The sequence below is a fragment of the Eretmochelys imbricata genome, chromosome 18, assembly GCF_965152235.1.
Source record: "Eretmochelys imbricata isolate rEreImb1 chromosome 18, rEreImb1.hap1, whole genome shotgun sequence".
Taxonomy (NCBI): Eukaryota; Metazoa; Chordata; order Testudines; family Cheloniidae; genus Eretmochelys; species Eretmochelys imbricata.
The window spans coordinates 13,012,410-13,037,679 of record NC_135589.1 but is presented as its reverse complement, the minus strand read 5'-3'; the positions used below and the strand labels follow the sequence as shown (position 1 = coordinate 13,037,679).

At 41.0% G+C, this 25,270-nt stretch overlaps 1 protein-coding gene across 4 annotated transcripts in view; it reads left to right on the top strand.

Annotated features, from left to right (window-relative positions):
- UBE4B (ubiquitination factor E4B) overlaps positions 1 to 20,953 on the top strand; it is a 64,314-nt gene extending 43,361 nt beyond the window's left edge. For all 4 annotated transcript variants that reach the window (XM_077837150.1, XM_077837149.1, XM_077837148.1 and 1 more), the window contains 16 exons: positions 203 to 319; positions 409 to 507; positions 1,056 to 1,169; positions 2,152 to 2,350; positions 2,949 to 3,087; positions 5,303 to 5,402; positions 6,309 to 6,436; positions 6,794 to 6,892; positions 8,319 to 8,554; positions 10,284 to 10,410; positions 11,398 to 11,542; positions 14,259 to 14,393; positions 15,131 to 15,322; positions 18,190 to 18,364; positions 18,996 to 19,142; positions 19,632 to 20,953. In XM_077837150.1, coding sequence (XP_077693276.1) covers positions 203 to 319; positions 409 to 507; positions 1,056 to 1,169; positions 2,152 to 2,350; positions 2,949 to 3,087; positions 5,303 to 5,402; positions 6,309 to 6,436; positions 6,794 to 6,892; positions 8,319 to 8,554; positions 10,284 to 10,410; positions 11,398 to 11,542; positions 14,259 to 14,393; positions 15,131 to 15,322; positions 18,190 to 18,364; positions 18,996 to 19,142; positions 19,632 to 19,693 — 2,214 coding nt within the window. In that variant the 3' untranslated portion in view covers positions 19,694 to 20,953. The remainder of the gene's footprint in view (positions 1 to 202; positions 320 to 408; positions 508 to 1,055; positions 1,170 to 2,151; positions 2,351 to 2,948; positions 3,088 to 5,302; positions 5,403 to 6,308; positions 6,437 to 6,793; positions 6,893 to 8,318; positions 8,555 to 10,283; positions 10,411 to 11,397; positions 11,543 to 14,258; positions 14,394 to 15,130; positions 15,323 to 18,189; positions 18,365 to 18,995; positions 19,143 to 19,631) is intronic.
- The last annotated feature ends 4,317 nt before the right edge of the window (positions 20,954 to 25,270 follow it).

Genomic DNA, 25,270 nt, shown 5'->3' with positions numbered 1-25,270 from the left:
AAAACAAAGATTGCTTTTCTTAGCTTTCTGAAGCACTACAGACTTCACCATTTTGCTACTAGTATGATGGGATGATGAAGAATCAACAGAGTCAAATGCAAATAAGGAAAGAAGGCAGTGCAGATTGAAAAATGTCAGTGATTTGGCTGCGCTATCAATGTCTTCCTGTTCAGTTTTTTTTTTTTTTTTTTTTTTTTGGTAGGTTGTTTCTTTGCCCTTGTGGTTGCCTAAACCTGTAAGCCCAGGTGCAGGACGAGAGTTGCAAAGACTTTCTTATCTTGGAGCTTTCTTCAGTCTCTCTGTCTTTGCTGAAGATGATGTAAGTACTATGCTGTTTGCAGTCTCTCGTCTGGAAAAGAACCCAAAAGATGTGTTTGTACTGCTTGCAATTTTTTTTTTTTTTTTCAGACTAAAGTGGTTGAAAAATATTTCTCAGGGCCTGCCATTACTCTTGAAAACACGCGGGTTGTTAGCCAGTCATTGCAGCATTACCTGGAATCTGCAAGGGTAAGTGTCCTGATATTTAATTGCTGCCAGAGGATTTTTTATTTTATTTTATTTTTTAAAAAATTTTTGGTTTTCATAACATGGGTGAAAAGTGTTTTACAAAATATAGTCCATCCACTAAACAATAAATTAGTTAAGAAGAGGGGGAGTGAAAACTCAGCAAGAAGAGTTTAACCAGAGAGCCACAAAATTGGAGATCTTTCTGTAAGCCCCCTACCCAAACCCAAGGAATATCGGTACTGTTATCACCAACTATTGATCATTCACAAACTTCTATCAACGCTCAGTTCTTGTGGGTGAATGAGTAAACAAGACCTGGTACATTTCCATAGTGATTAAGTTGCCATGATTTTTAAGCTATAATCTTGTGTAGATAACATTCTTCTGTAAATAAATATTTTTCGTACCTGGGATAGCTGTGTTCTTTACAAGAAGACTACAACAGAATACTAGATTCTGTATAATACTTGGAATATGCACGTGTGTCTCCGTGCTGCTGTTTTCATGATCTTGCTGTTCAGTGACATAATTTTCATTTAAAATTTCAGCAAGAACTGTTTAAGATTCTACATAGTATTTTGCTGAATGGTGAAACTCGAGAGGCAGCTCTCAGTTACATGGCAGCTGTTGTTGATGCCAACATGAAGAAGGCACAGATGCAGGTAAAGACTGAACTTTCTTCCTCTGATTCACAGCTGTAGTTAGCACAAATAGTTCTAAGTGGTTGATGTGGTGGTAGTTTTAACAGAAGACAACAGACATTCTAGGGCCTGAAGCAACCAGGAATTCCATCTAGATAATTCTTTCAATATTATTTTTCCGTACATTGTTCTTTTTTTAAATGAATCTAGTTTGCTCACTCCTCTCTGAGTACTGAAATACCTAAATTTGTTAGTATACAAGTTTGTGCCTTTTTGTTGATATATGCTCTTCCTGGCTGCTTCCACCAACTGATTGCAATGAAAACCTGTTTTCTCCCCCAGTTAACAAACTGCCAAGCACTCACTTTATTTGTGGCTCTTGTAAATTTGAGTAATCCCTAGTGAGAATTGGCACAATTCCACTGAAGCAACAGGGCTGATTTTTTTTGTCATTGGTTGGTTGATTTTTGCCTTGGTATAACCTGGTTGTGTATCCTAAATGTGTGCAATTTGAGGCATCAGTGTCTTGAAGTCCCCATTTTCCATAGATGCAAACATTTTGAAACTATCTGCAGAACTGTTTTCTTCAAGTTGAAACAAAACTACTGGAAATGTTGCTTGTATGGTAAAATTTAAGAACTGAAGCTTTGCTACTTTATGAATCTTTCCTGTTCCTGGCTGTCCCTATGCTAAAAAATTTTAAGAAGCCTCTTTGAGACTCTTTCCCCCTCTTTTCTCTCCCCTAAGTGTGTGCGTTTAGTACTCATAAAAATGACTGGTGTTGGACATAAACAGGGCAGGGAAATGCTGTTAACAGTTAAAGCTGCTCAAATTCTAGTTAGCCTTAGAGGTCCTGATCCTTGTTTTGTTTTTTTTAACCATGCATTGTGCATTAGTGATGGATGCTGAAGTTCCAGGCCTGCCAACTGCAATGGTCTGTTGCCTGCTGCTTTCTTCTAAGCTGGCATCTTCTAGCATTCACTTTCTCTCCCTTGTCTTGCAGACTGATGATCGGATGGTGTCTACGGACGGTTTTATGCTCAACTTCCTGTGGGTGCTGCAGCAGCTTAGCACGAAGATAAAGCTAGAAACAGTTGATCCCACCTATATATTCCACCCCAGGTGTCGCATCACCGTCCCAATGGATGAGACAAGAGTAAAAGCAACAATGGAGGATGTTACAGGCTGGATGGCTGAGCTTTGTGAGTAAAGAGCATGCATTTTCTACCTTTTCTTCTGGTATTAGGGATATTCCAAAATATTCACTACTGTAAATGTTTTGCTTGGGACTGTCTGTTGCTTTTATAGCTTGTTTTAAGACTGCACAGAAGTGAGTTATTCGAAGTCTGAGCACTAATTCAGGGGTGGCCAACCTGTGGCTCCAGAGCGCCATGCAACTCTTCAGAAGTTAATATGCGGCTCCTTGTATAGCCACCGACTCCCAGGCTGGAGCTGCAGGTGCCAACTTTCCAATGTGCTGGGGCGTGCTCATTGCTCAATCCATGGCTCTGCCACAGGCCCTGCCCCCACTCCACCCCTTCCCACCCCCTCCCCTGAGCCTGCTGTGCCCTCACTCCTCACCCCTTCCCCCCCCAGAGCCTCCTACATGCCAGGAAACAGCCGATCGTGAGGCGCCGGTGGATGGGAGGAGCTGGAGCTGCTGACATATTACTGTGGCTCTTTGGCAATGTACATTGGTGAATTCTGGCTCCTTCTCAGGCTAAGGTTGGCCACCCCTGCACTAATTCATGTAGCTTTTTTCTTACTCTCCTTCATCCTGTTTTGTTCTTTTTTTTGTAGACAGGGATCAGTCTCCATGTTCTGAACCGAAATTCCCAACAGAATGCTTCTTCCTAACCTTGCATGCCCATCACCTCTCCATCCTGCCAAGCTGCCGCCGCTATATCCGTAGACTGCGGGCCATCAGGGAGCTCAACAGGTTAGAAATTGTGTTAGTTACCTAGCATGTGTTCTACAGTTTTCCCCGCCACCTTGAATCGTAGGTGCTTTCCTATGTATGATTATGGTTCTTGCAAATTTGATGGAAATTAAAACTACAACTTAAGTAAATCCATGCTATGGAGTATTGGGGAGTTTTATCGATTGGTCAGTCTGCTGCTTTGATAGCTCTTGCAGAGTATTTTGTGTCTGCAGGTTCTGGTTGTGCTAATGTGCAATGGCATCGATTGTGAATGCGGTTTCTAGATAGGATCGCAAACTTCTAGGGGTAGTCCTAGAGAGCACTGGACAGTTCTTGAAAGCATCGTAGGGTGTACAGAGTTGCAATGTTTTGATAGTTTGTTGAACAGTCAGTGGTATGATTGGGGATGTCAGTGCTTTAAGCCTTTTGCATTGCTGTGGAGGTGAATGCACATGTACCTCTGACATGCAGGTCATTGTAGTGGTTGCTTGACAAGCAGCTTATCTCCTATGTCTGTGATGTTGTATATCTGCCTGCAGAACAGATTTTTATCTGTTCCTTGTGGCTATCAGATGATCTCCTTCATTGTATAAAAGCTTTCACAGTGAATTCTATGGTAACTGCATATGTAATTCAACTACTGGTTTGTCATTTTAAAAAAATTGCTTAAGTTCTGACGCTGACATGAAGATGCTTTTGTTTTTCCTTTTTCTTGACATGAATCCAAATAAACTTTTTATAGCTGCTGGATCTCTAAACCTCAAGGAACTTTCTCAGTTAAAATAAATAAGAGCAGATTGCACAGTATCAGTGTTTTCCACTATTTATAATTGCATTCACTTAGTAAAAGTCCCTTGACATTAAGATGGCAGGTTTGTTGGAGGATTTTTGAACTTTATTTACAGTGTAGACCTACAAAAGGCTAGAAAAGCTGTAGATGTGTGTGTGAACAGTCAACACATGTTTTACACAAACAAGTGTTTTCAAATAAACCAGACCCTGGATTTAAAAAAGAAATCACTCCTCTTTTTCCTTCTTTGGAATGTAGTGTTGTCAATCATGAGTTATTTCCATGCATGCTCAACACTTATCGGGAAACGCTTAGCCCTCTGTAAATTCAGGCCATATATTTTGATGTCACTAATGAAAGAATTAAGGTCAGATAATAATCTGCAGCAGATGGAGGCTGGGGTATGGAGAGAGACTAGTTTACATCCAGGTGTGGTAGGAAATAGAATCATAATAGTGTAGAATATAAAATCTAAAATACATTAAGATTAATACAACATACACAAAATATTAATCAGCTGCTACTTTAAATGAATTAGGTCCAAATGCTGAGACTTGAATAGCTTCGTGTGGATGATGTGACATAGTCATTGCACTTCACTTTTATCCCGTGTTAGATCTAGGCTGACTGTGACCATGGTGGAGGGGGCAAAACTTAATCTTTGTTATAATGATGGGCCTTGCACTGAAGGGGAGAGCATGAGAAGTTTTCCCATTGCTTGTGCTCTTTCCCCACAGGCTTGAATTGTAATGGGGGTTGTGCATGGGGAAGGGGTCTGCCAAGAGAAATCTTTTCTAGAAGGAGGTTGAGAGAGAGGTGCCGGGAGTGCATTTGTATCTGTCCTACAAAGGAGAGGAAGGTATTTTGAACCGTTCCTGATACCAACCTTCCCATCTTCCTCTAGTAGCTTCTGCTTTTCATCTCTCTGCTCGTACTTTGGGGGGTGAATGAGATATGGCCTTTGCTTGCCTGCCTGTCAGATGTTCTGGATGAGCCTTGCTCTAATACAGGGTTACTGTTCTTAATTACATGATTTTAACTCTGCTTTTTGTAGAGATTGTGAATTTGGTATAAACCAAGTATTTGAAATGTGATAAAATGATGAATGTGTCTGGAGGGGAAATCCTTTTCCCCACTGTCTCCCCAGTAATATTTTTTTGCTGTGGTTCTTGTTTGCTTAATGGAGTCCTCAGTTGTGGAACTAGTGTACTTAGTGTATCCCAAGATTTTTGTCTTCCCTTTCAAAAGATGCAAGAGCAACTTGCTGTCCTGGTGAATGTGAGGGATAGTTTCTACTAAGGTGATGAATTTTTATAATCTCATTTTTCTTTCTTCCCAAATTTCTTTCCTTTGTAACTTGAAATTAGGTAGAGTAAATGTTTTACCTGCTGTCAACATATGCCCCCTTTACTGTCACCACTAGTGATTTCATGTGGTTTACAGGACTGTGGAAGATTTGAAAAACAATGAAAGTCAATGGAAGGAGTCTCCTCTAGCTACCAGACATCGAGAAATGCTGAAACGCTGTAAAACACAACTTAAGGTTTGTAACTAGTTAGGATGACAATTAACTGGCCCTGTCAACCTGTGTGGTGTGGTGGTGGTGATGGTGGTAGTAGTAGTGGGTTTTTTTTTGTTTTTGTTTTTTTCCAACGGAAGAGGTGTGCTAGCAACCATGTTTTCATAGATGTTTCAAAATATCTTAGGTGCATAGGAGGATTGTTTTCAATATATTACACTGTTGTATGATACCTGTTGACTTAATAACACTATATAATATGCACAGTACAATACAGGATGAGACTGCTTAGCACTTATAGAGCAATTCAAAATGTAAAAGCAGATTACAGGTCAGTTCTTGCAACACGCTTCTGAGAAACGATGATGTTGCTGTTTCCATTTCTTGGATGGATAAATAACGGCAAAGAGGGTGAGTGACTTGCTCATGGCTTCAGACAATTTCTATTTAAACTGGATTTAGAACTCCAGAGCTCCTGGCTCTCAGTCCTGAGCTCTTTCCAAAGTGGATGCACTGGAATCCTTCATTATGAATTTCAGTACCCTGTTCAATTGTTGCAACTGTACATGGATAGCAGTTTTCTACTCTGTACCATCTAGACAGCTTTTTCTGATAATTTCTCAGATCTTCTATCTTCTTAACTCTCCTGTTCTTACTGTTGGAGTTTTGCTCCTTAACTACAAGTCAGTGAAGGTTTTCTCCTTGTGGATCTAGTTGAGTTGTACTCATCTGTCTTTGTTGATATATTGGGGGATTTTTTTAAGTGTCCTGTTCTTTGGGCAATGATAAAATATTGTGTGTGGAGGGAGGGGCAGAACTGTCTTAATTATTGGGAGTGTTGAGTGGAGTGGATGGATTTGATCTTTATACTGTGTTTCTTGTATCTTGCTCTTGATTAGCCTTTTGTGTGCATCTTCCCTCCTCCTGCAGAAACTGGTGCGGTGCAAGGCTTGTGCAGATGCTGGTTTGCTAGATGAGAACTTTCTGAGGCGGTGTCTGAATTTTTATGGTATGGTGATTCAGCTGTTGCTTCGAATCCTCGACCCTGCCTACCCCAAGTGAGTTTCAGGGCTGGGTGTGTAAATCACTATCTCAAATATCTGATACCGGCTGTCTCTACGTCAACATTACCACCTCCTGGGATTCCTAAATTTGTGATTGCTTCTTGTCAATGAATGACTGTTTTTAGACTGTAAGTCTGATTTTATGTAGTTATTTCAGTTACCGCTGTAAAATCCTGAGTTATGTTTTGCTAATCGGAAGTGCTGAGATTGAATTTTAAAACTTCAAATATTTATGAGGATATCTGTAAAGGGCTATTCGGCAATTCTGTAGGAGAGTGCAGAAGATATTATTTGACCATGGGATTCTGCTGTCCTCCTTTTAACCCTGTCATTGTCTTTTCTATTCCACAGCATAATACTGCCTTTAAATCCTGATGTCCCGAAGATGTTTGCAGCACTGCCTGAGTTTTATGTGGAAGATGTTGCTGAATTTTTATTTTTTATTGTACAGTAAGTAAAGTCATGTTTGAGGCAAACTATTATGCTTCCCACATCACAGATGGTGTTCTTTAATTGTCTGTGGGCTCCCCTCTCTACAACTGAAATCCAGTCAGAACTCTGAGCTAAGTCAGTTCCAGCAGAAAGGGAAGGACTAATAAGAAAATGTTCAGTGATCAGTGATTCTCTGGAGGGGAAAAAAGCAGAAAAAGAAGAATGAGGGGAAGCAAACTGTGGTGAATATCAGTTGCTTAGACCTTGCAGGCTCCCCTGCATGCATGTCTGAGAGGGTAGATCCAGAGTTTGCTTTAGCTGTGCTTTTTTCCCCTCTCTCTGGTCTTTTCTTACTTCTTAGGGCTTTTTATCTAATTGTCTTTCATTTCTCAATTTTTTTTTTCTTGCTTTTGTGAGTCTCTCTCGCTCTTTCCAGCTCACTAGAAGGCTGCATGCTGCCTGGGCAGATGGACTAAGCATCTGTTGGGGACTCCATAGGGCTAGGCTGGTTTCCTGTTGGACAAAGCTGTGCGCCATGAGAGCCAAGAAGAGAAGCTTGCGGCAGTGGGCTGTTGCAGTTGCATGCAGCCCTCTACGTGTTAGCTGCTTTTGTTGCTGGCTGCCTTTGGAGTCATTGCAGAAAGAGGAATGGGGCTGTGGACATGGCTTTCAAAGAGCCAGTTTCTGCTTTACCCACAGGCATAGGAGCATTTTTGCAAAGGAGATTGCCTTGCTCTAGGTCTGCCCCAATATCCTTTGCTGCCAGTGTCTCTCTTAGAATAGTCTGTAGGGGGATCACCAGTGACTCTGCCCTCCAGAATGGGAAATGCTTTCCTAGACTATTATAAATTGAATGTAGTACCACATGTTAAAAAGGCAATTTCTCTTTGATATCTTAATAAGGTCTGAGGTATTCACCATGTCTAGAGCAGTATTAAAGATAAGCAATGACACTCTAATAAACAAATGCCCTTTAGTTTGTAGATTTGCCAGAATCACATTAACTTCTAAGATTTACCTCATTAAAGCTGAATATGGTTGTTCCCTCAGACTTGTGGGTCCACTGGTGTTCATAGAATTCAAGAGATCTCAGTCATTTTCCTTCTTCAGCTCCATGTCCAGCCCCTGTCTTTTTCTCGCAGTGCTTCAAAAAGAGGCAGCAGTTGTCCCTGCATGCCGAGGAGGTAGCATTAAAGTGGCACTTCAAAGTAGTGTTGACGCCATACGAAATGTAACAACTGATTGTGGCTGTAATTCAGAGGCGGTCCCAGGAAACTATTATTGGCAAGGGCGCCTAACGTAACTTCATCAGAATGTAGTTTCCATAATGACTTGTGCTTTTGCTCGGGCTAACAGGTAGTCTGACCTGAGTTGCCTGAGACAAGTATGTAGCTGAATCCTTTACAGGTTTTGCTTTTTTCCCCTCCTTCTTACCTCTCTTCAGATACTCTCCGCAGGTGCTTTATGAGCCCTGCACTCAGGACATTGTGATGTTCCTTGTTGTGATGCTGTGCAACCAGAACTACATCCGAAACCCGTATCTGGTAGCAAAGCTGGTGGAGGTGATGTTCATGACCAACCCAGCTGTTCAGCCACGGACACAGAAGTTCTTCGAAATGATTGAGAATCATCCTCTCTCCACTAAATTGTTAGTTCCCTCGCTGATGAAGTTTTATACAGGTAAGATGTTGTGTTTGCAGGGTATTGATCAACACGGTGAGGGATGAAAGCCTGGTAAGGCAAGAGGTTCTGTCAGTCGGCTTAGGCTCTCAAAAAAAAAATCAAGGTCAGTCCTTTGGAACATCTTTAGATGATGCCTTGTTCTATTGCTTTCTGACCGTCTTTGTGCGGCTTTATTGTAGCCTGACACTAGCAGTGCTGCCCTGGCACTTGAATTCCAAGGCAGGAAAGGTGGTTTTTTTTTTTTTTGTTTTTTTTTCCCCCACGTTTGGGGAGTGGGAGGGGGTGCTTGGAGCTGAAATTTTTTTGTGCATGAGATTGTAAGTACCCTGATAGCCATATAAACCTTGGACAGCCCTTGCGGGCTCTGCCTCTGGGAAGTCATCAGTCCCCTGCAATCCCCTCTGATGTCCCATCTCTCCTAGCCGCCTTTTGCTTTTCAAACATACATCCCAGGGATCCAGTGAGTCTAAGTGGCCTTTCAGCTATCTCAGCTTCAAATCTACCATGATCTGCCAGCTTTATTGCACTGTGGAGCACAGAGTCATAGAACATATAACAGTTGGGTAGAAAAGGAATCTTATAGTCCTACACACATGCTATTTTTCTTTTTCTAAAAAAAGAAATAAATAAAAACAAAGAAAAAACCTACACTAATAGAATATGCTGATATTTTAAATGCACAAAAGTTAATTCATTTGAGTGTTCTGGCATCACCTTTTTTTCAGTTCTTTTTTCTTGCTTAATTTCATAATTTGGCTACATCCTTCTGCCCTATTCTGTTGTATGTTAATGTGACCTTAACTTTTGTACAGTGCTACTTACTCTGGGATGGTCACTACAGCAGAATAAGTGTATAGTATAATCTCCCCACAGTTCAAAGTTCTCTCTCTAGTAAGCATTTGTCGACTACACTGCGCATGTTTTCAGCCGCTAATAACCATTTTATTTTCCCTGAAAAACATCAACCAATCTAAAAAAAACAAAACCCCCCAAGTAAATTAGTAAAATCTAAAAAATCAAAACCAAAAGCAGTACCCCAAAAAGGGAGAAGAACCATCTACCCCAGGAGGTACGCTAGAGATTTCATTATTGCTATTGATTTTACATGGAAAGTGGTCAGATGCTGTGGTGATGAGCAGAAATATTAAACCCTGAGAGACATGGATATTCTTAAATCAGATTACTATACATTTGAAAGGGGTCTACAGTTGACGCAGAAACAACTCAATTTCCTGATTTTTTTTTTTTGGGGGGGGGGGGGGGGCAGGGTGATTAAATACTCAACATAATGTTGAGGTAGAGATTTTTTATTTTTGTATTCAGTAATCCAGTTTTTTTATGGATCTCTATATTCACTTTAATTATTTGTCTTTACCATCTCACACATTGGAGAGCCCAAACAATGGGGGTTTTTGTTAAACATGGAATAAAAGTAGTATGTAAGGTATGCTCCTCCAAAAATGCTACATCATGAAACTTGCTTTCCTTTGAAAGGAAGGTTGATTCTGAGAAATAAAGTGAATGATGCCCCTTTTAAATGGGGACCAAGCTGGAGTTTTACAGATGTGATTTATTTTTTTGCAGCTTTCAGCTGTACCTGACCAGTTAGATTGAGGGGGTGGGAAGTGTGGTATATGGATACCTAGTAATCAGCACAGGATACTGGAGGGAAATTTTGATGATGGGGTTCTAGTTTTAATACTGGGGTCTTCTATTTTCTTCTCAGATGTTGAGCACACTGGAGCCACCAGCGAGTTCTATGACAAATTTACAATCCGCTACCATATCAGCACCATTTTCAAAAGCCTTTGGCAGAACATAGCTCATCATGGCACCTTCATGGAAGAGTTCAAGTGAGTAAAATGTTGTAAATGCCAGAGATAACTGCTTAGACACTTGCCTTGGATTTCTGAAGTGTGGAGACCACTGGAGTAAGGATCTGAGGCTGATCCCTCGAACTAGGATATGTAGCTGAAGAGCCAGACTACTCAAAGATATTTAGCTTCAGAACATGAAAAAAATATACAAGATCCGTAGGTGCAAGAGGAAAACTTCCCCCCAGTATTTATTTTCAAATGTGCCTCCCTATGCTGATGTGCATAATGCTTGCTTCTCTGTCATGTTGGAGGGCACATCTTCTGCACTCTCCCCGTGCCTTGGTCATGTTATGCCACAAATACCTGGAAAATGCTTTTCTTTTAGTCTTTCTTAGCTGGTACCTTATGCTTCTTCTGAGTGTTTTCCTGAGCTCATGGTGGTGATCCCAGTTGGGAACCCCTGTGTATTTTTCTGAGCATACTTAACTTCGTTTCCAGTTGTTAATGTCTGTCATCCTGTTATAGTACAAATGTGCAGAGACAGGGATTATCCCTTTCATTCTTTTATTCCCCCTGCTGGTCTGTCCCAGATTCCATTTCCAGACTGTGGTGATGTTTATTTGGGCCTCTCTTGTGAGTTCGTAGATATTTGACAATGTTTCTGTCACTGGCCAACAAGAGCTGTTTTGTCCATTGAAGACGGATTTTCCCTCCTCCTGCTTTATTCTTGTTTAGGCTTTCTCTTGCTCTTACTTTGCTATTACGGTCAGGAAGGGGAAGGATACCTCATTTGATCAGTCCCAGCTTACATGATTAGGCCTTTCCACTATGGCCATTCTAAACACAGAGGAATATAGGGTGCCTCTGGACTTTGGTTCATCTGGCCTGTAGAGTGGGGGCATTAATTATTCAAACTGTGGTATGAAGAGGGAATGTTGCTAGTGCTCCAGACTGAGAGATGCGTTCTGGATTGAATGCTCCTGTTGTACCATGCAGCGACAAAGGCATTTCAATGTTTTCCAGCTCTGGGAAGCAGTTTGTTCGCTATATCAACATGCTGATAAACGACACCACTTTCTTGCTGGACGAGAGTCTGGAGTCCCTAAAACGGATCCATGAAGTTCAAGAGGAGATGAAGAACAAAGAACAGTGGGACCTGCTGCCTAGGGTGAGCATGTTGTTTTTTTTTCCCCAGTGCCCCTTTCTTTCTTATGCTAGGATTTCTTCGGCTAAGGGTAGCACCAAAGAGCTGCTCTTGCAGAGCTGCCCTTGGAGGTGGCATTGCTTGCTGCTACCATGGCCAGGGTCACTTTGGGCACTGCTTCCTGAAAGAGAATCCAGGCTGCAGAGCTACATCAGGGCTGGCATTGCGGGGGAGGGGATATGAGACTTTTAAGAGATGGTGTATTTAAAATGCTAAATGGGGAAATTGAGGCGCTTAATCCTTTTTCAAAGGAAGTTCTGGAAGATGCCCACCAGCTGAGTTCACGTCAAAGAACTGTTCCAGCTAAGAGCTTTTTTTCTTCTAATGTATTGAGCTCAAAGCAGGCTTTGGGATGGAAAGGAAGAGAATAAATTTCAGGATTCAATGTCATTATACAATATTTGTATGCATTCACCCACCAATGTCAGATATTTTTATACTGAGGTTATTGATTTCAAAAATAATCTGAAATAAAAAAGATATATAGAAAGGGAAGATCCATTTTGCAGAGTTCCTTTCAGATAAGAATGTTCTAAAGTTTGTATTTTCCCTGCAGTGTTACTTCCTCCTTTTGATACAGATAAGCGTTAGTTATCCTAAAACTTTTATACAACAAGAATGTGGACAGCTGCCTCAGATAGAGCACATGAGTGCAAATCTTGGAAGTGGGTAATCCTTACAGTGCAAACAGTGGTGGCAAAAAATAGAGCATTAAAGCCCAATGTAAAGTAGGCAGCTGGATTATTCTGTTCTTAAATAGTCTTGGATAAACTTAACATTTACTAGGATAGTAAATGACTGTATGCAGTTGTCCTGGGATTCACTTAGCATACAGTGGTGGAAATATTCTGCATGGTTGTAATCTTTGGTGCTTAGGTGTCTGCACGTGTATGTGTGAAGGAGAAGATTCAAGTTCCACTTTGTAGTTCCAATGGATTATCTAGTTGCAGACGTGTTGATGTCTGTGGTGTTTGTCACAGTGGGAAGAATACAAATTACTGTAGTGTGTTAAAAGTTAGAGATAGAAACGACCTTTTAGATTAGAGTCCAGTCCATTGACAAGTGCAGGATATAATCCCCTGACAGAAGATTTATCAAATATTAAACTGGCAACTGCACTTGGCTATAGTCAGCAACACTGTCTTCTCTTCATATTGCAGCAATAGCTGTAAAATATGAATAATGCTATACAAAGGGACTGTAAAGAGTGATGCTTTAGTATGTAAATATTATAAGGATAGTGTAAAAGCTGATGGGTCTGGAAATGAAGACCATTTCTTGGTCAGCTCTTGTGCTATTTTTATAACATTTGTATTGATTAAAACTACTTTGTCTTTGTTTCAATCTAGAAGTGGCTCCAACACAGCACCCTGTATGGAATTAACATTTAGAACTCTCTCTCGGGATTTTGGATCAGCAGAGGCTGATCTAGCCCTTGGCAGGTGGGGGGATAGCTCCCTGGCTGATGAAGTTCTCAAAGGTCCAATTCTTACTGTTCCTCACTTTAGATCTAACTTTCCTTCTGGACTTCACTTACTTAGTGTTGTTCTCACATTTGTTGTTGTCACCTAGTGGAACTCCTTATATGAGGAACATCTATATTCCATGTTGATAATTGAAGTCATACTGACTGAGTGTACGATTGTAAATAATGTTCTTCCATACAACTTGTATGGAATTAGAGTTGGAACAGTTCTGTTTGTCCTCCAGTCCAGCCCACAGCTAGGGCAGAATAGTTCACTGTAATGTATTCTCCAGCACTTTTGTCAAGTAGTTTTAATAGAAGATTTGGAGATCATTAATAGGTTGTGACATATAGGTCATGAGTCATGTTTCAAATCTAGAGAAACTGTACCTTTCAAGTGTCAAACAGCATGACCTCAACTCCTGACAGTCCTGTAGGAGCTTGCTGCTAATTGTTCAGAGCTGAAAGTTGTGCAATAACTCATCCACGTGACTGTCTCTGATTTACGTTTCAAAGATGTGTGGATCTGAGAGCCCTTATCTCTTTCCCGTAAAAGTAATTAAGAAAGAAGATTCAAAGTGAAGTTCTGGGTCAGCAAAATGACTCTCTAAAAAATCACCTTCACGGCTTCTGCTTCATGTGTTCAGTCAGAATCAGGTTTGCTCTTCTGAAGCCTTTATGACAGTTTACTCCTGTTAGCATGGCAGAGCCATTACTAGGTGAAGGAGTGAATTGGCACATCTAAAGAATTGTCCCAATTTTAGAAGCTTTATTACCTGTGTTAATGAACAAGCCAGAAAAAACCCAGCCTGACTCTCAGTTCCAACACTGACTCTGCAGTGCTGGTATTTGGGATGGGGGAGAAACCCAACCCACCCTTTTAATTGTATGTTGAGCAAATTGGATATGGAATCAGTGAGACTCGCTAAACATGGGACCCCACCACAATACCATTTGTACAGTCATTTTTTGGAGTGATACAGCACTTTACAGCCTTGATACTATCCACTTTTATACCCCTCCACCACCCCAGATTTTTGTCTACGACATGCTATTGAAGGGGAGCTGTACCTTAAATAAAGGAGCAGCGTCTTAATACAACTTGAACCACAGTCTGTCACTCTGCTTCCGGCCAAAAGGATGTTAGCTCATGTCTGTTTAGCTATTGAGTAGGGAGTTATAAGGACTTGTAATTGTGGCATGTTTATTTTCTAGGACCAGCAACAGGCTCGGCAGTCTCAGCTTGCTCAGGATGAGCGTGTGTCTCGCTCGTATCTTGCCCTGGCAACAGAAACTGTTGATATGTTCCATATCCTTACCAAGCAAGTTCAGAAGCCTTTCCTCAGACCTGTAAGTATAAACTGTTCTGCTCTAGTGTTCCTCGTTTCCTGGCTGGTTTCCAGCTTCTTTAATATGTGGGTTGGCTCATTTTCTTTACTGGATAAAATCCTGGAGATAAGCTGTAATGTTATCCACAGTGCACTGAAATCTAATTCTAAGCATATGTATTATTGGTAGCAATGATTTGGTGCTATAAAATGCATTTCCTTAGTCCCTGAGATGTTAATGGTGCTTTTAGACAAGTCACAGATTCCCTCTGTGTTTGGATTATAACAAGCATGTTACAATGATGCCAAGATGGGATGGTAGGAAGGGCATTCTAGGATTTATGTTTGTGGAGACGGTTTCTGTCCTTCCGGCCTGAGAAAAGTCACCATGATTGTTGCACTCTGAAGAGGGATGTAGGCATGTGATGTTTTCATCTTGTCACCAGCAGAAACACCACCTGGAATTATATTACCTACACGTTTTTTTTTTTTTTAATGTGTATTTTTGGGCAGATGTTCTGTAAAAGTTGCATTGTTTTCTACTTCATATGATGAATACTTGAGTTTGGATATAAGTATAACTGCTTGGAGATAGCAGTGAGGAAAGGCTCACCGTGTGAAACTTATGAAATCGGTGGCAGTCTTCCTGAAGAGAAATCATAGTCTCGAATTCCTGAGCCAGATGCATGTGGGCCTTAAGGTGGTGTCCCTTCCCCAGTGCCTCCTCGTTTTCATTTGTACTTTATTTTGACCTTCTAGGAACTTGGTCCACGATTGGCTGCTATGCTGAACTTTAACCTTCAGCAATTGTGTGGCCCCAAGTGCCGTGACCTGAAAGTTGAAAACCCTGAAAAATATGGGTTTGAACCAAAGAAGCTGTTGGACCAACTGACTGATATTTACCTGCAGTTAGATTGTGCTCGCTTCGCTAAAGCAATTGCCGACGACCAGGTGAGCTCCAGAAAGAGAGGTGGGTATGGTGGTGGTATGGGCAAACAGAACTGGCAGAGCTTTCCAGAATCACTTCTGGAAGAGCTTGCCCACTACCTGTGCACTGCCAACCAACCTCCTTCAATTTACTTTCCATGATTAATCTCTGCATGGGCACTCTCTTCTCCTTTGAGATAGGTATGTTTATAATGTGCTTTGCAAACCTATAGTGCTATATAAATAATACATAGTTGTTCATAGAATATATGTAGCACTTTACATATGCAGAGCATTTTACAAACATTAACTGTTACCTGCTTAGCCTCCCCTATGAGGTAGGAGTAATAGTAGTATTGCCTCCACTTTAGAGGGGAAACAAAGGCACAAGGGTGATTCTGATCATGCCCGAGGTCATGACCACACAGATGGTCTCTGGCAGAACTGGAACTGTGATCTAAGGGCCTCTTCTCACAAATCTAGGCTCATTCCTCTAGAACATATTTCCTTCCAACAATAATCATTAGAGTGACACCTCTATGTTTATAAAATAGTGTGGTGTGTGTGTGTGTGTGTGATTGATCATATAGGTAAACTATGGCTCATCTGTAACCTTGTGTCCTGTTGTTTGAGAGTTGAAAGGACAAATGTTGGTCCAGGGTTTTGTTTTGTACAAAGCCAAGCTTTCAGAATCCAAAGACCAATAGAAATGTTTCTAGGGCTGCTTAGACTTCTGATTGAAATGGTTTTAAAATAAGTAAATATTCCCCTTTGAGTGTGCACCTCCAAGCAGCAGAACTGTGCAAGTGGCTTGATTAATTCCCCCCCCCCCCCGGCTGAGAAATACAGGAAGCAAACAGCATAAATAGAGAAAAGTAAATTGGATTTTTAAGCTTTTTCCATTCTGATGATCTCACATGGTGTCAGTAATGTACCTAAAAAGATGCCTTTTGTTAGCTATCTATAACTTCTAAATTGACAGTGTCCCTTTAACACTATTCCCGTTCCTGCACCAATATGCTTTATTTTAGTTTGTCCCCACCTCGCTGCTGTGCATTTGAGTTGTAACTAGTACAAATGAGTTCATGTTGGATAACATAAAGTGGCTTCTCATTTAAAAAAAAAAAGTGGGGGGAGTGACTAGTGTCTTGGCAATAAGAGGAAGGAAAATCCAAGAAAACACATGATGCTGTAATAGCGATTGGGTAAAAAGTATGTTCTAAAAGGTTGCCTGTATGTGGCAGAGATGTTCTAAAGCATTTTGATGGATCTCTGATTTGCAGTCCTAGTACGTAGAAGAAATTTGAAGAGCTTTGCCAGCCCCCAGGCACAGTGCCATAATTATGTTCTCCGCTCCAGGTTGGCATGGAGTTTGGGTGGGCACACTGTGTCCTGAGCATTGAATACAATGTTTCAGTGAGATCTATAATGCAGAGTAGAGAATTACCACTGTGTTTAGAACAAATTCCCAAAGAAAACAGCAACTCCTAAAACCCAGTATGTTAAATCGTGTTTGTTGCTTAACTCAGTCTCATACGGTGTAGTTTAAATAGGTGTTGGTTAAAAGAGGGCTTTTGAAACTATGAAAATAAATTTTAAAAGGCTTATTTCAAAGCCCAGCACTCTGAAGGTACATGTAGGTGGCTTTATAGTCTCCAGAACATGAGCAGTTTGCAAAGGTTCTTGTATATAGCTTTATTCTCAGTTGTTGATTAAACTGATGCGTAAGTCAGTTGAAGCTGTAAAGTATGCGTTCTGCCTGTGGCCGGTGTAGCTGCGCAGTTCTAGAAGCAGTGTGCTGCTGTTCCTGCAGTGTGCTGCATGGTGCATCAAACTGGCAGGCTCCCAGCAGGTACCAACTCCCTCACTGAGCCTTCTTGCTGATTTTTGCAGCAGGATTTTTAAGGATCATTCCTCTTCTGTCCCTTCCCAGAATTGTCTTCCACTTCGTCACAGAGATAAACAGATCATCAGCCTATCCCCTATAGCAACTGCATGCCCATTTTTAGCTGGTGAATCTGATATTTTTCTTCCCAATGCACCTGATTACCAGTATCATCCTGGTGGGTGGGCTAGATACTCTGTGCTTTCATCCTTGTTTTCGAGATTTCTCCAGTGTCATACTGATTCCCACATCCCAACACTTGCATGGCATGTAACTACCCTTGGCAATAATTATAGCAGTTAATAATTCAGAAAAACCAAACTATAGGTGATGTTTCCACCAACATGTGCGAATTTGTTTGTGTTCGTATTGTGCCTTGTGGAAAAAGATGACTCTATTCTAATCAGTTATCCCACTGTTGCAAGGCAGGGTGGGAGATTTGGGCACACTGCTATTCCTCCTTACTGCATCACCTTGTGCCATGATCATCTCACAAGCAAATCAGGGTTGGGATGAATCCAGTATTGGAAGAATACCTAAAAGAAATGATTGGGTGAGAGTGGTGGTGATTCAGTCGATGACACTCTTCCTTCTGAAAGCCTGTGTAGCTGAAGCTGCTATCCTTTTAGATGAAAGAGAAAATATACCACTTGTGTTCATAGTGTGTGTCACAAAAGAAAGGGTGGTAACCCAGGGGTTCTGAGTAAACACCAACTCTGACGATTAAGTTTGGCCTCCATAAACTGCTCTACAACTCCAATTGGATATAGTACTCTTCATTTTCTATCCTACGTAGATACACAGTGGTCCAGAAGTTGCACTCCATCCCAGAGGTGGCTACGTTTCAGTGCTCAGTGAAGTGATCCCTATATACCTCTTGCCTACCTCACATTCGTGTTAAGGCTTAATTAGTTTATTTTTACAAAGTGTTTTAAGATCGTTAGATGCTGTAACTGAGCAAAGGTGTCACAAGTTCACATTTTCTCTTTATGCTGCTTGTTTGCAGAGGTCCTACAGCAAAGAGCTATTTGAGGAGGTTATTTCAAAGATGAGGAAGGCTGGAATCAAGTCCACGATAGCAATAGAAAAATTCAAACTGCTGGCAGAGAAAGTGGAGGAAATTGTTGCCAAGAATGCCCGTGCAGAAATCGATTATAGCGATGCGCCAGATGAATTCAGAGGCAGGTTGATTTTTTTTAATAACTTTTTTGGGGGAGTGCAGTTGCTTAAAGTATATATAAGGTATGTATAATTTAGACCTGTGATTTCTAATGGAAACAGCCTACTGTTCTCTGTAGTCCTGAATCTTCCACCAATTCAGTGATAACAGTTCAGGTTTGAGTGAAGAGAGCAAAGTTGTTCAGGGACTGCATTATTCATACCTAGCCATGTGCTTAGACCAGCTTTGCAAACATGGGTCATAAAACAGTACAAGATCTCTGAGAGCCCAGTGAAATGCTCGCACTTTACACTTTGTTCTCCTTCCGAAGTTTATGTGAATGGCCAGCTCTGCATTCTAGGGTAGCCTTCATCCCAGCAATTCCCCATTTCCAGCAGCAGTTGCCCACCTCTATGAGCTCTAATCTGATGGTATCTTCACTCCAGTTCTGGATCCGTTGGCAGGAGACACCTAAGAACGCTGCTTTTCCTCCCTTTGGGGTACCCTGTGTCACTTCAATAATGTATTTGGTCCTCAATGATCCAGAGAGATTCTCCAGGTCACTTCTGCGCTGTGAGGCATCAGGAAATCACTTATTTTTTTTCCCCTCTGTTTCTTTAATTTAATTACATAAGCTTCATCTGTCCCTTCAGATCCACTCATGGACACTCTTATGACCGACCCTGTGAGGCTGCCGTCTGGAACGATCATGGACAGATCAATCATCCTGCGACACCTGCTGAACTCCTCCACTGACCCCTTCAATCGGCAGACACTGACAGAAAACATGCTAGAACCAGGTAGCTCTGCCTTTTATTGATGGAGGGTTGTACCCTTGGGTATGTCTCAGACTTCTGTAGGGTAGTGTCATAGCCTGGATAGAGCAGCAGTCCAGTTCTGCCCTCCCCACTCTCAGCTTTGGCCCCGCGTCTCTCAGAAAATTTCTAAGTTTTATTCTTTGTGGTCAGTCTTTGTATTTTTCCCTTCTTTATCTGAATGAGTCCAGAGCTCCCACCATTTAGGCTAATGCATCTTATAGTGGTAGGTAAATATTACATTCGCTTCGTCGATAGATAAAGTGAGGCAGAGAGAGATTAAGTGATTTGCCTGAAGCCACATGGCAAATTCATTACCAGCACAGAAAATAGAGCTCTGGGGTTCCCTCTTCATTCTCTGTCCTAACCAAAGGACAGCACTATTTGTCCCATAGTTGTTTCACAGTTTAATGTTTCTATAACTTCACAAATTTCACATTAACTATTTAAATTCTTTTCTCTCTTCATTCCAAGTGCCAGAACTGAAAGAGCAAATCCAAGCCTGGATGAGAGACAAGCAGAACACTGATCATTAAAAACTCCCTTGCAGTGCACGCCAAGGCCAATGAGAAGAGCAGGGCATGGATTGATGCAGTGATGATGGTGCATATAATCCATTGGAAGCTGAAGACGGAATTAAGGTTCAGGGTGCCCACCACCACTGACTTGTAATAATGACCAGAAGCATGTGGACGAGAAGAAAAGCAGCTTAATTCTTGTACATATATTTAAATGGTAACAATGGTCAATAGTGTGGAGGACAAATTAGCAAGTTTCTAATGTTACAAAACAAAGTCCTTCAATATGTCACGATTTGGGGGTTTTACAGCTGAATTATTTTAGCAAAAATGAATGGATCAGGGCAGCATCCTTTCAACTTTATTTTTTACAGCCAGATATTCATTAATTTGATTGTGGTTAGAACCTTGGACACTTTGCTGCTAAAATAACATTTTTCCCTCCCCTTTCCCCCCAAAACCTGCACTGCTGTCTTTTTTTTTTTTTTTTTTTGTAATGCAAACGAAAACAAAACTCCACAGTGAAAATAGTCCTTCCCCTGCCCCCAGGAGAACATATTCTGTGAGATAATTGTGCCTGCAACAAAGTGTTAATCTTGGGATCGTATTTTTATATTATACATATTCGCATATTTGTTTTTTAATTGGTGTTAGCTGACACACAAGAATAATAATTTAAAAATTTTTTGACACACGGATTTTAAGTTGTTCTTTGAGATGTCCCTTTTCTTTGTGTTGAATAGAGAAAATCTTGATGCTCTGGTATTTTTGAAAAGCCTTATGATAGAACATATTGAAACAGCTGCTACCAAGGAGGTGTTTGGGAATGCCAGGACTTCAGTGACTTAAAATAAAGAAATAAATAAATTCTTTTAAAGCCGGAGACATAGTATGCTAAGTGACAGTTCTGAGCCGTGACACTTTGTCTCCGGAGAGTGGATCCTTTTATTCTTGGAGCCTGTAATTTGGAGTGGGGGTCATTTTTATGTTGCGTACCAGTTTGTATCCATGGCTTGGCCTTACCAAAGCAAAAAGGGTGCAGGAAATGTAGAATTTTTTTAGAAAAACTAAAAAACCAACAAAAAAAAGATTTTTGTATTACTGCCCCCTGCTTAAGATACTTGAATTTCCTTTTTAAAAAGGATTTGAAACCGCAGTGTTTTAAAATTAAGCCTGTAAAAAAAAAAAAGTTGTTTCTTTTGTTTTTTGCTGACAGTGTCCTCTGTTCAGTTCCTGACTCTTGAACTAAAATAAATGGTGATACACATTCGCAAGGAACCTTCTGTCTCCCCATCTTTCAGTGGCTTGTTGAAGGAGGGGAAAGGATGGAATGGTTAGGTGGGAATGGCTATTTTGCTGCTGGAAATCTTGCTGATAATCAGTTTAGGGTTCCAGAGGAAAAGCAGTTAGACGTGAAAAGCTGCGTAAACATAAATGCCGATTCTCCTCTTGTGGGACCTTCAAGCTAAGGCTCTTTTTCCCAGCTGGGAGAGCTTCACGCCACTTCACATCCATTCCATAGCTGAGCAGGGAGTGAGGTGGACAGGCTCAAGAACAGAGGCTTGTTCAGCCTCTTCAGCCAGCCACAACGTAGATCCTTGAGAGATGTGGAATAAATGAGAAGAGGAAAAAATGTGAAGGGAGGAGTATTTCTCTGCATTGCTAGTGAGATGGAGAATCCTGGGCCGTGTGGATGAAGTCTTTTCTATCACTTCTTGGCTGATTTATCCATAACTCTTGACACTGAGGGCTTTAAAAACAAAACAAACCCCCACAAAAAAGCTACCCTTGAAGGAGCACTTACCATCACACTTGGTCATGGCTTTTGGGTTCTGCTATAACTGTGTGATGTCCAATAAGGAATGTCCCTTTCACAAACTCAATTTTTGTAAAGATAAGGCCTAATTAATTTTCTGTGTGTAAACACTGATTCATCTAACTACTTCCAATAGGGAAGATATCTAATTATCAAAGGTTTATTGCTTAAAACCATTAGAAAAGCTCTGCAAGAGTTATGAATTCATCATTAGTTTGCTGGAAGAGGCATATTCAGTAATGTGCTTGTTTGTTTTTAATGCATGATCTTCAAATTGTCATGGTTTCACCTTGACAGGCTCTGAACGTGTGTTTGGAGAAAGGAGAGATGGAAAAATTCTTAGTTCCCATTCAGCTGTTCCAAATTAGATATTTGCATTGATAGATTTGTCTCTTCTCTCTTGTGGCTCACCTCCTTCCTGGGCTAAGGATGCCTGAAACTATAAGCAATCTCATGCAGATCTAGGACTGATGATTAAAATGTGAAAAGTGCAAACTGAAGACAGAGGATCCATCCTTCATTGATTGAAACTGAGACTAAGTCAAATACATTCCTCACTAATTACAAGTATATCTTGTCTCGGCCCTGAGGGCTCCTTTTGTCTAAGTGGGCAGAAATCTCTCACTGCTATTTCTCTTTGAGTACTGTATTCAGTGCTTAATTTTTGCCAGGGCTGATTCCTGACACCTCTAGGTTTGACAGTTCATAGCCCTGGCACCTCTGGGCTTGCTGCATCAGTTAGGAATGTAAAACAATTGGTTGAGCCCTGGCACCTCTTTTCATTACCAATTAAACATTGACAGTATTCAATACAAAAGACTGATCCACAGTGGAATCTTATGCAGAAGGGTTATTGTTTGACCACCCTTTTCAATGGGAAAGCACAATAGAAACCTCACTCTTTAGTCTATATAAATAGTAGTTATGACACATGTGCATTTTCTTCCACTTCTTCCCATCCAAGCATCAACAGAATGACTCATTAGAATGAACTCAGGGCTGGTCTATACTACAAAATTAGGTTGGTTTAACTACATTGCTCAGGGCTGTGAAAAATTTCACACCCTATGTGATTAAGTTAAGTTGACCTAAGCCCTGGTACTATTTGTGGGTAATGGAACAGGCATGTCTAGCTCCCCCCCTGCAACCAAAGTGGGGCAGCCATTGGACCCATGCTGCAACTGAAAACTGGGGACAACAAATGAAGAACAGGTTTCAGAGTAGCAGCCGTGTTAGTCTATGTTTGCAAAAAGAACAGGAGTACTTGTGGCACCTTAAAGACTAACCAATTTATTTGAGCATAAGCTTTCCTGAGCTACAGCTCACATCACATTCAACAGGAGTGATGTCAAAGCTTGAAAATCAGGGATCCAGAGGACACAGAGCAAAGAACCCCTGCCAGTGGTACACCTCTGCAGGTACACAGAGGTCTTTCTGGGGTTGCATCAACTCATCTAGATATTTGCCTAGTTTTACAACAGGCTACATAAAAAGCACTAGTGAAGTCAATATCAAGTAAAATTTCATATAACTGGTTTATACTGCTCTATATGGTATACACTGAAATGTAAGTACAATATTTACACCCCAATTTATTTATTATAATTATATGGTAAAAATGAGAAAATAAGCAATTTTTCAGTAATAGTGTGCTGAGACATTTTTTATTTTTAGTTCTGATTTTGTAAGTAATTTTTAAGTGAAGTGAAACTTGGGGGTACACAACACATCAGACTCCTGAAAGGGGTACAGTAGTCTGGAAAGGTTGAGAACAACTGGGATAAGGGACAAGAAATAGACCCCACAGTCACAGAACATGCCTGCTCCCCAGCTTTCCTCCTCCTAGTGTGATGGAGGGCTATCTTGGCCAGCAGGGGGTTGACAAAGAGATCTTGCAACTCCATATTGCCACAGATGCAGTGTGTAAAATGAGGAGGTGTGGGAAGAAGTGCAGCCAGAACCTCAGTGTAAGGTGCTGAAGGAGAACAAAGCCCTGGTCAAGCAGACACCAAGAGCTACCTACTTACTGCCTCTGAGCCATGGATTTACTAGGGACACAAGAACCCCTTCCATTCCTGTAGTAGGTGTCTACACGATGGCACCTCTGCAGCAGCTGTGCTGCTGTAGCATTTTGCGTGTTGTCACACCTTTAGGAAGTTTCGTTAGGCTTATCCAGGAGAAGGGTGTGTGATATGTATACTTGTTGCAGGATTTACAAGCCTACAGATGAAGTAATTTACTGTGGTTGATTTGGCTTTTTACTAGTGTAATCAAGATCAGAATTTGACCTGGAACATCTGAAGTGCTGCACTATGCTGTAGAACTACCATGGACATCAGTTATAACTCATCAAGGAAAGGCAGACAAAGGAAATAACTGTTTTTTGAGAAAACAAGACCAAATGTTTCAGAAAGGCATAGAATTAAGGAAGTCATCAAATCAAGCATAATAGCTTTTTGAAAGTTCAGCATTCATAGTGTGCTAGACCTAAGAAGGAAAGAAAATTATATGAAATTTAGCATAAATGTCATTACCATTTGAAACAGTGCCATCTTCATCTGGGATGGATTCAGGAACCTCTGATGAGCATGTGCAGTTGAAGGCTAATAAGTATCTTAACGAACATGTAAGGGAAATAATATAAATTAAAATCCCAAGTAAACAGTCTTCAAATGAGGACCAACAATTCAGTTGAATAAAAGCAGCTGGTCCCACCTTTGCTACATACAGCTGGAGCTGAAATATGGGGGAAATAAGTGGCTAAAACTTAGAGAAGCAGCCTCCCCTACATATTGTAGAGCAGATAGCGCAAACTATGTTTTAGTGAATTAAAGCAGGAATCAGTTTGACGCTTGCTGTAATATTATGGCTGGGCATTTCAAAAAGATGTCTGCAAATGAGTTTATTAAACTTGCTTATCTGCATGTGTGAAGCTAGAGCCTGAGTTAAGGCTCCTCGGAAAGTTTCCTTAAATGTTCAAGAGGCCACCTCCACAGCAACCCTGGCCTCAGTCAGAGGAGAACTGAAGCCCAAATAAGAGAGACATTTTGGTTTTCAAAGTGGCAACAGAAAGCAATGGTACTTTCCAACCTGCTCTGCAGAGGGATAGCACACTGGTTTGAGCATTGGCCTGCTAAACCCAGGGTTGTGAGCTCAATCCTTGAGGAGTCCATTTAGGGAGCTGGGGCAAAAACTGGGGCTTGGTTCTGCTTTGAGCAGGGGGTTGGACCTAGATGACCTCTTGAAGTCACTTCCAACCCTGATATTCTATGAAATAAAATTTAACTTCCCCTGCCCCCCCATATGAAAAAATTATGAATGTCCTAGTCACTTGGTTTTTCACAGCAATCCAATTCATGGCTTCCAATCCAAAGCAGACTTTGATATTTGCATACTTGTCAACTGAAAAGCAGTACTGTGCTTGTAACATTAGTGCTGTTTGGAAAGCATCCCATTCTTTCTGAGGGATTAGTTAGAGATCATCAAACTGGATTTATAGCAGGAATCTAATAATACCAATGACCTGCATGATTCATAGCATTATGCATGGAAATAAGGCATAAGTTTTTAACAGGGAGAGTAATTCATCATTGGAACAACTTACCAAGGGTTATGGTGGATTCTCCATCACTGACTTTTTAAATCAAGATTGGATGTTTTTCTAAAAGATCTGGTCTAGGAATTATTTTGGGGAAATTCTATGGCCTATATCAGCGGTTCTCAACCAGGAATACATGTATCCCTGTGGGTACACAGAGGTCTTCCAGGGGATTCATCAA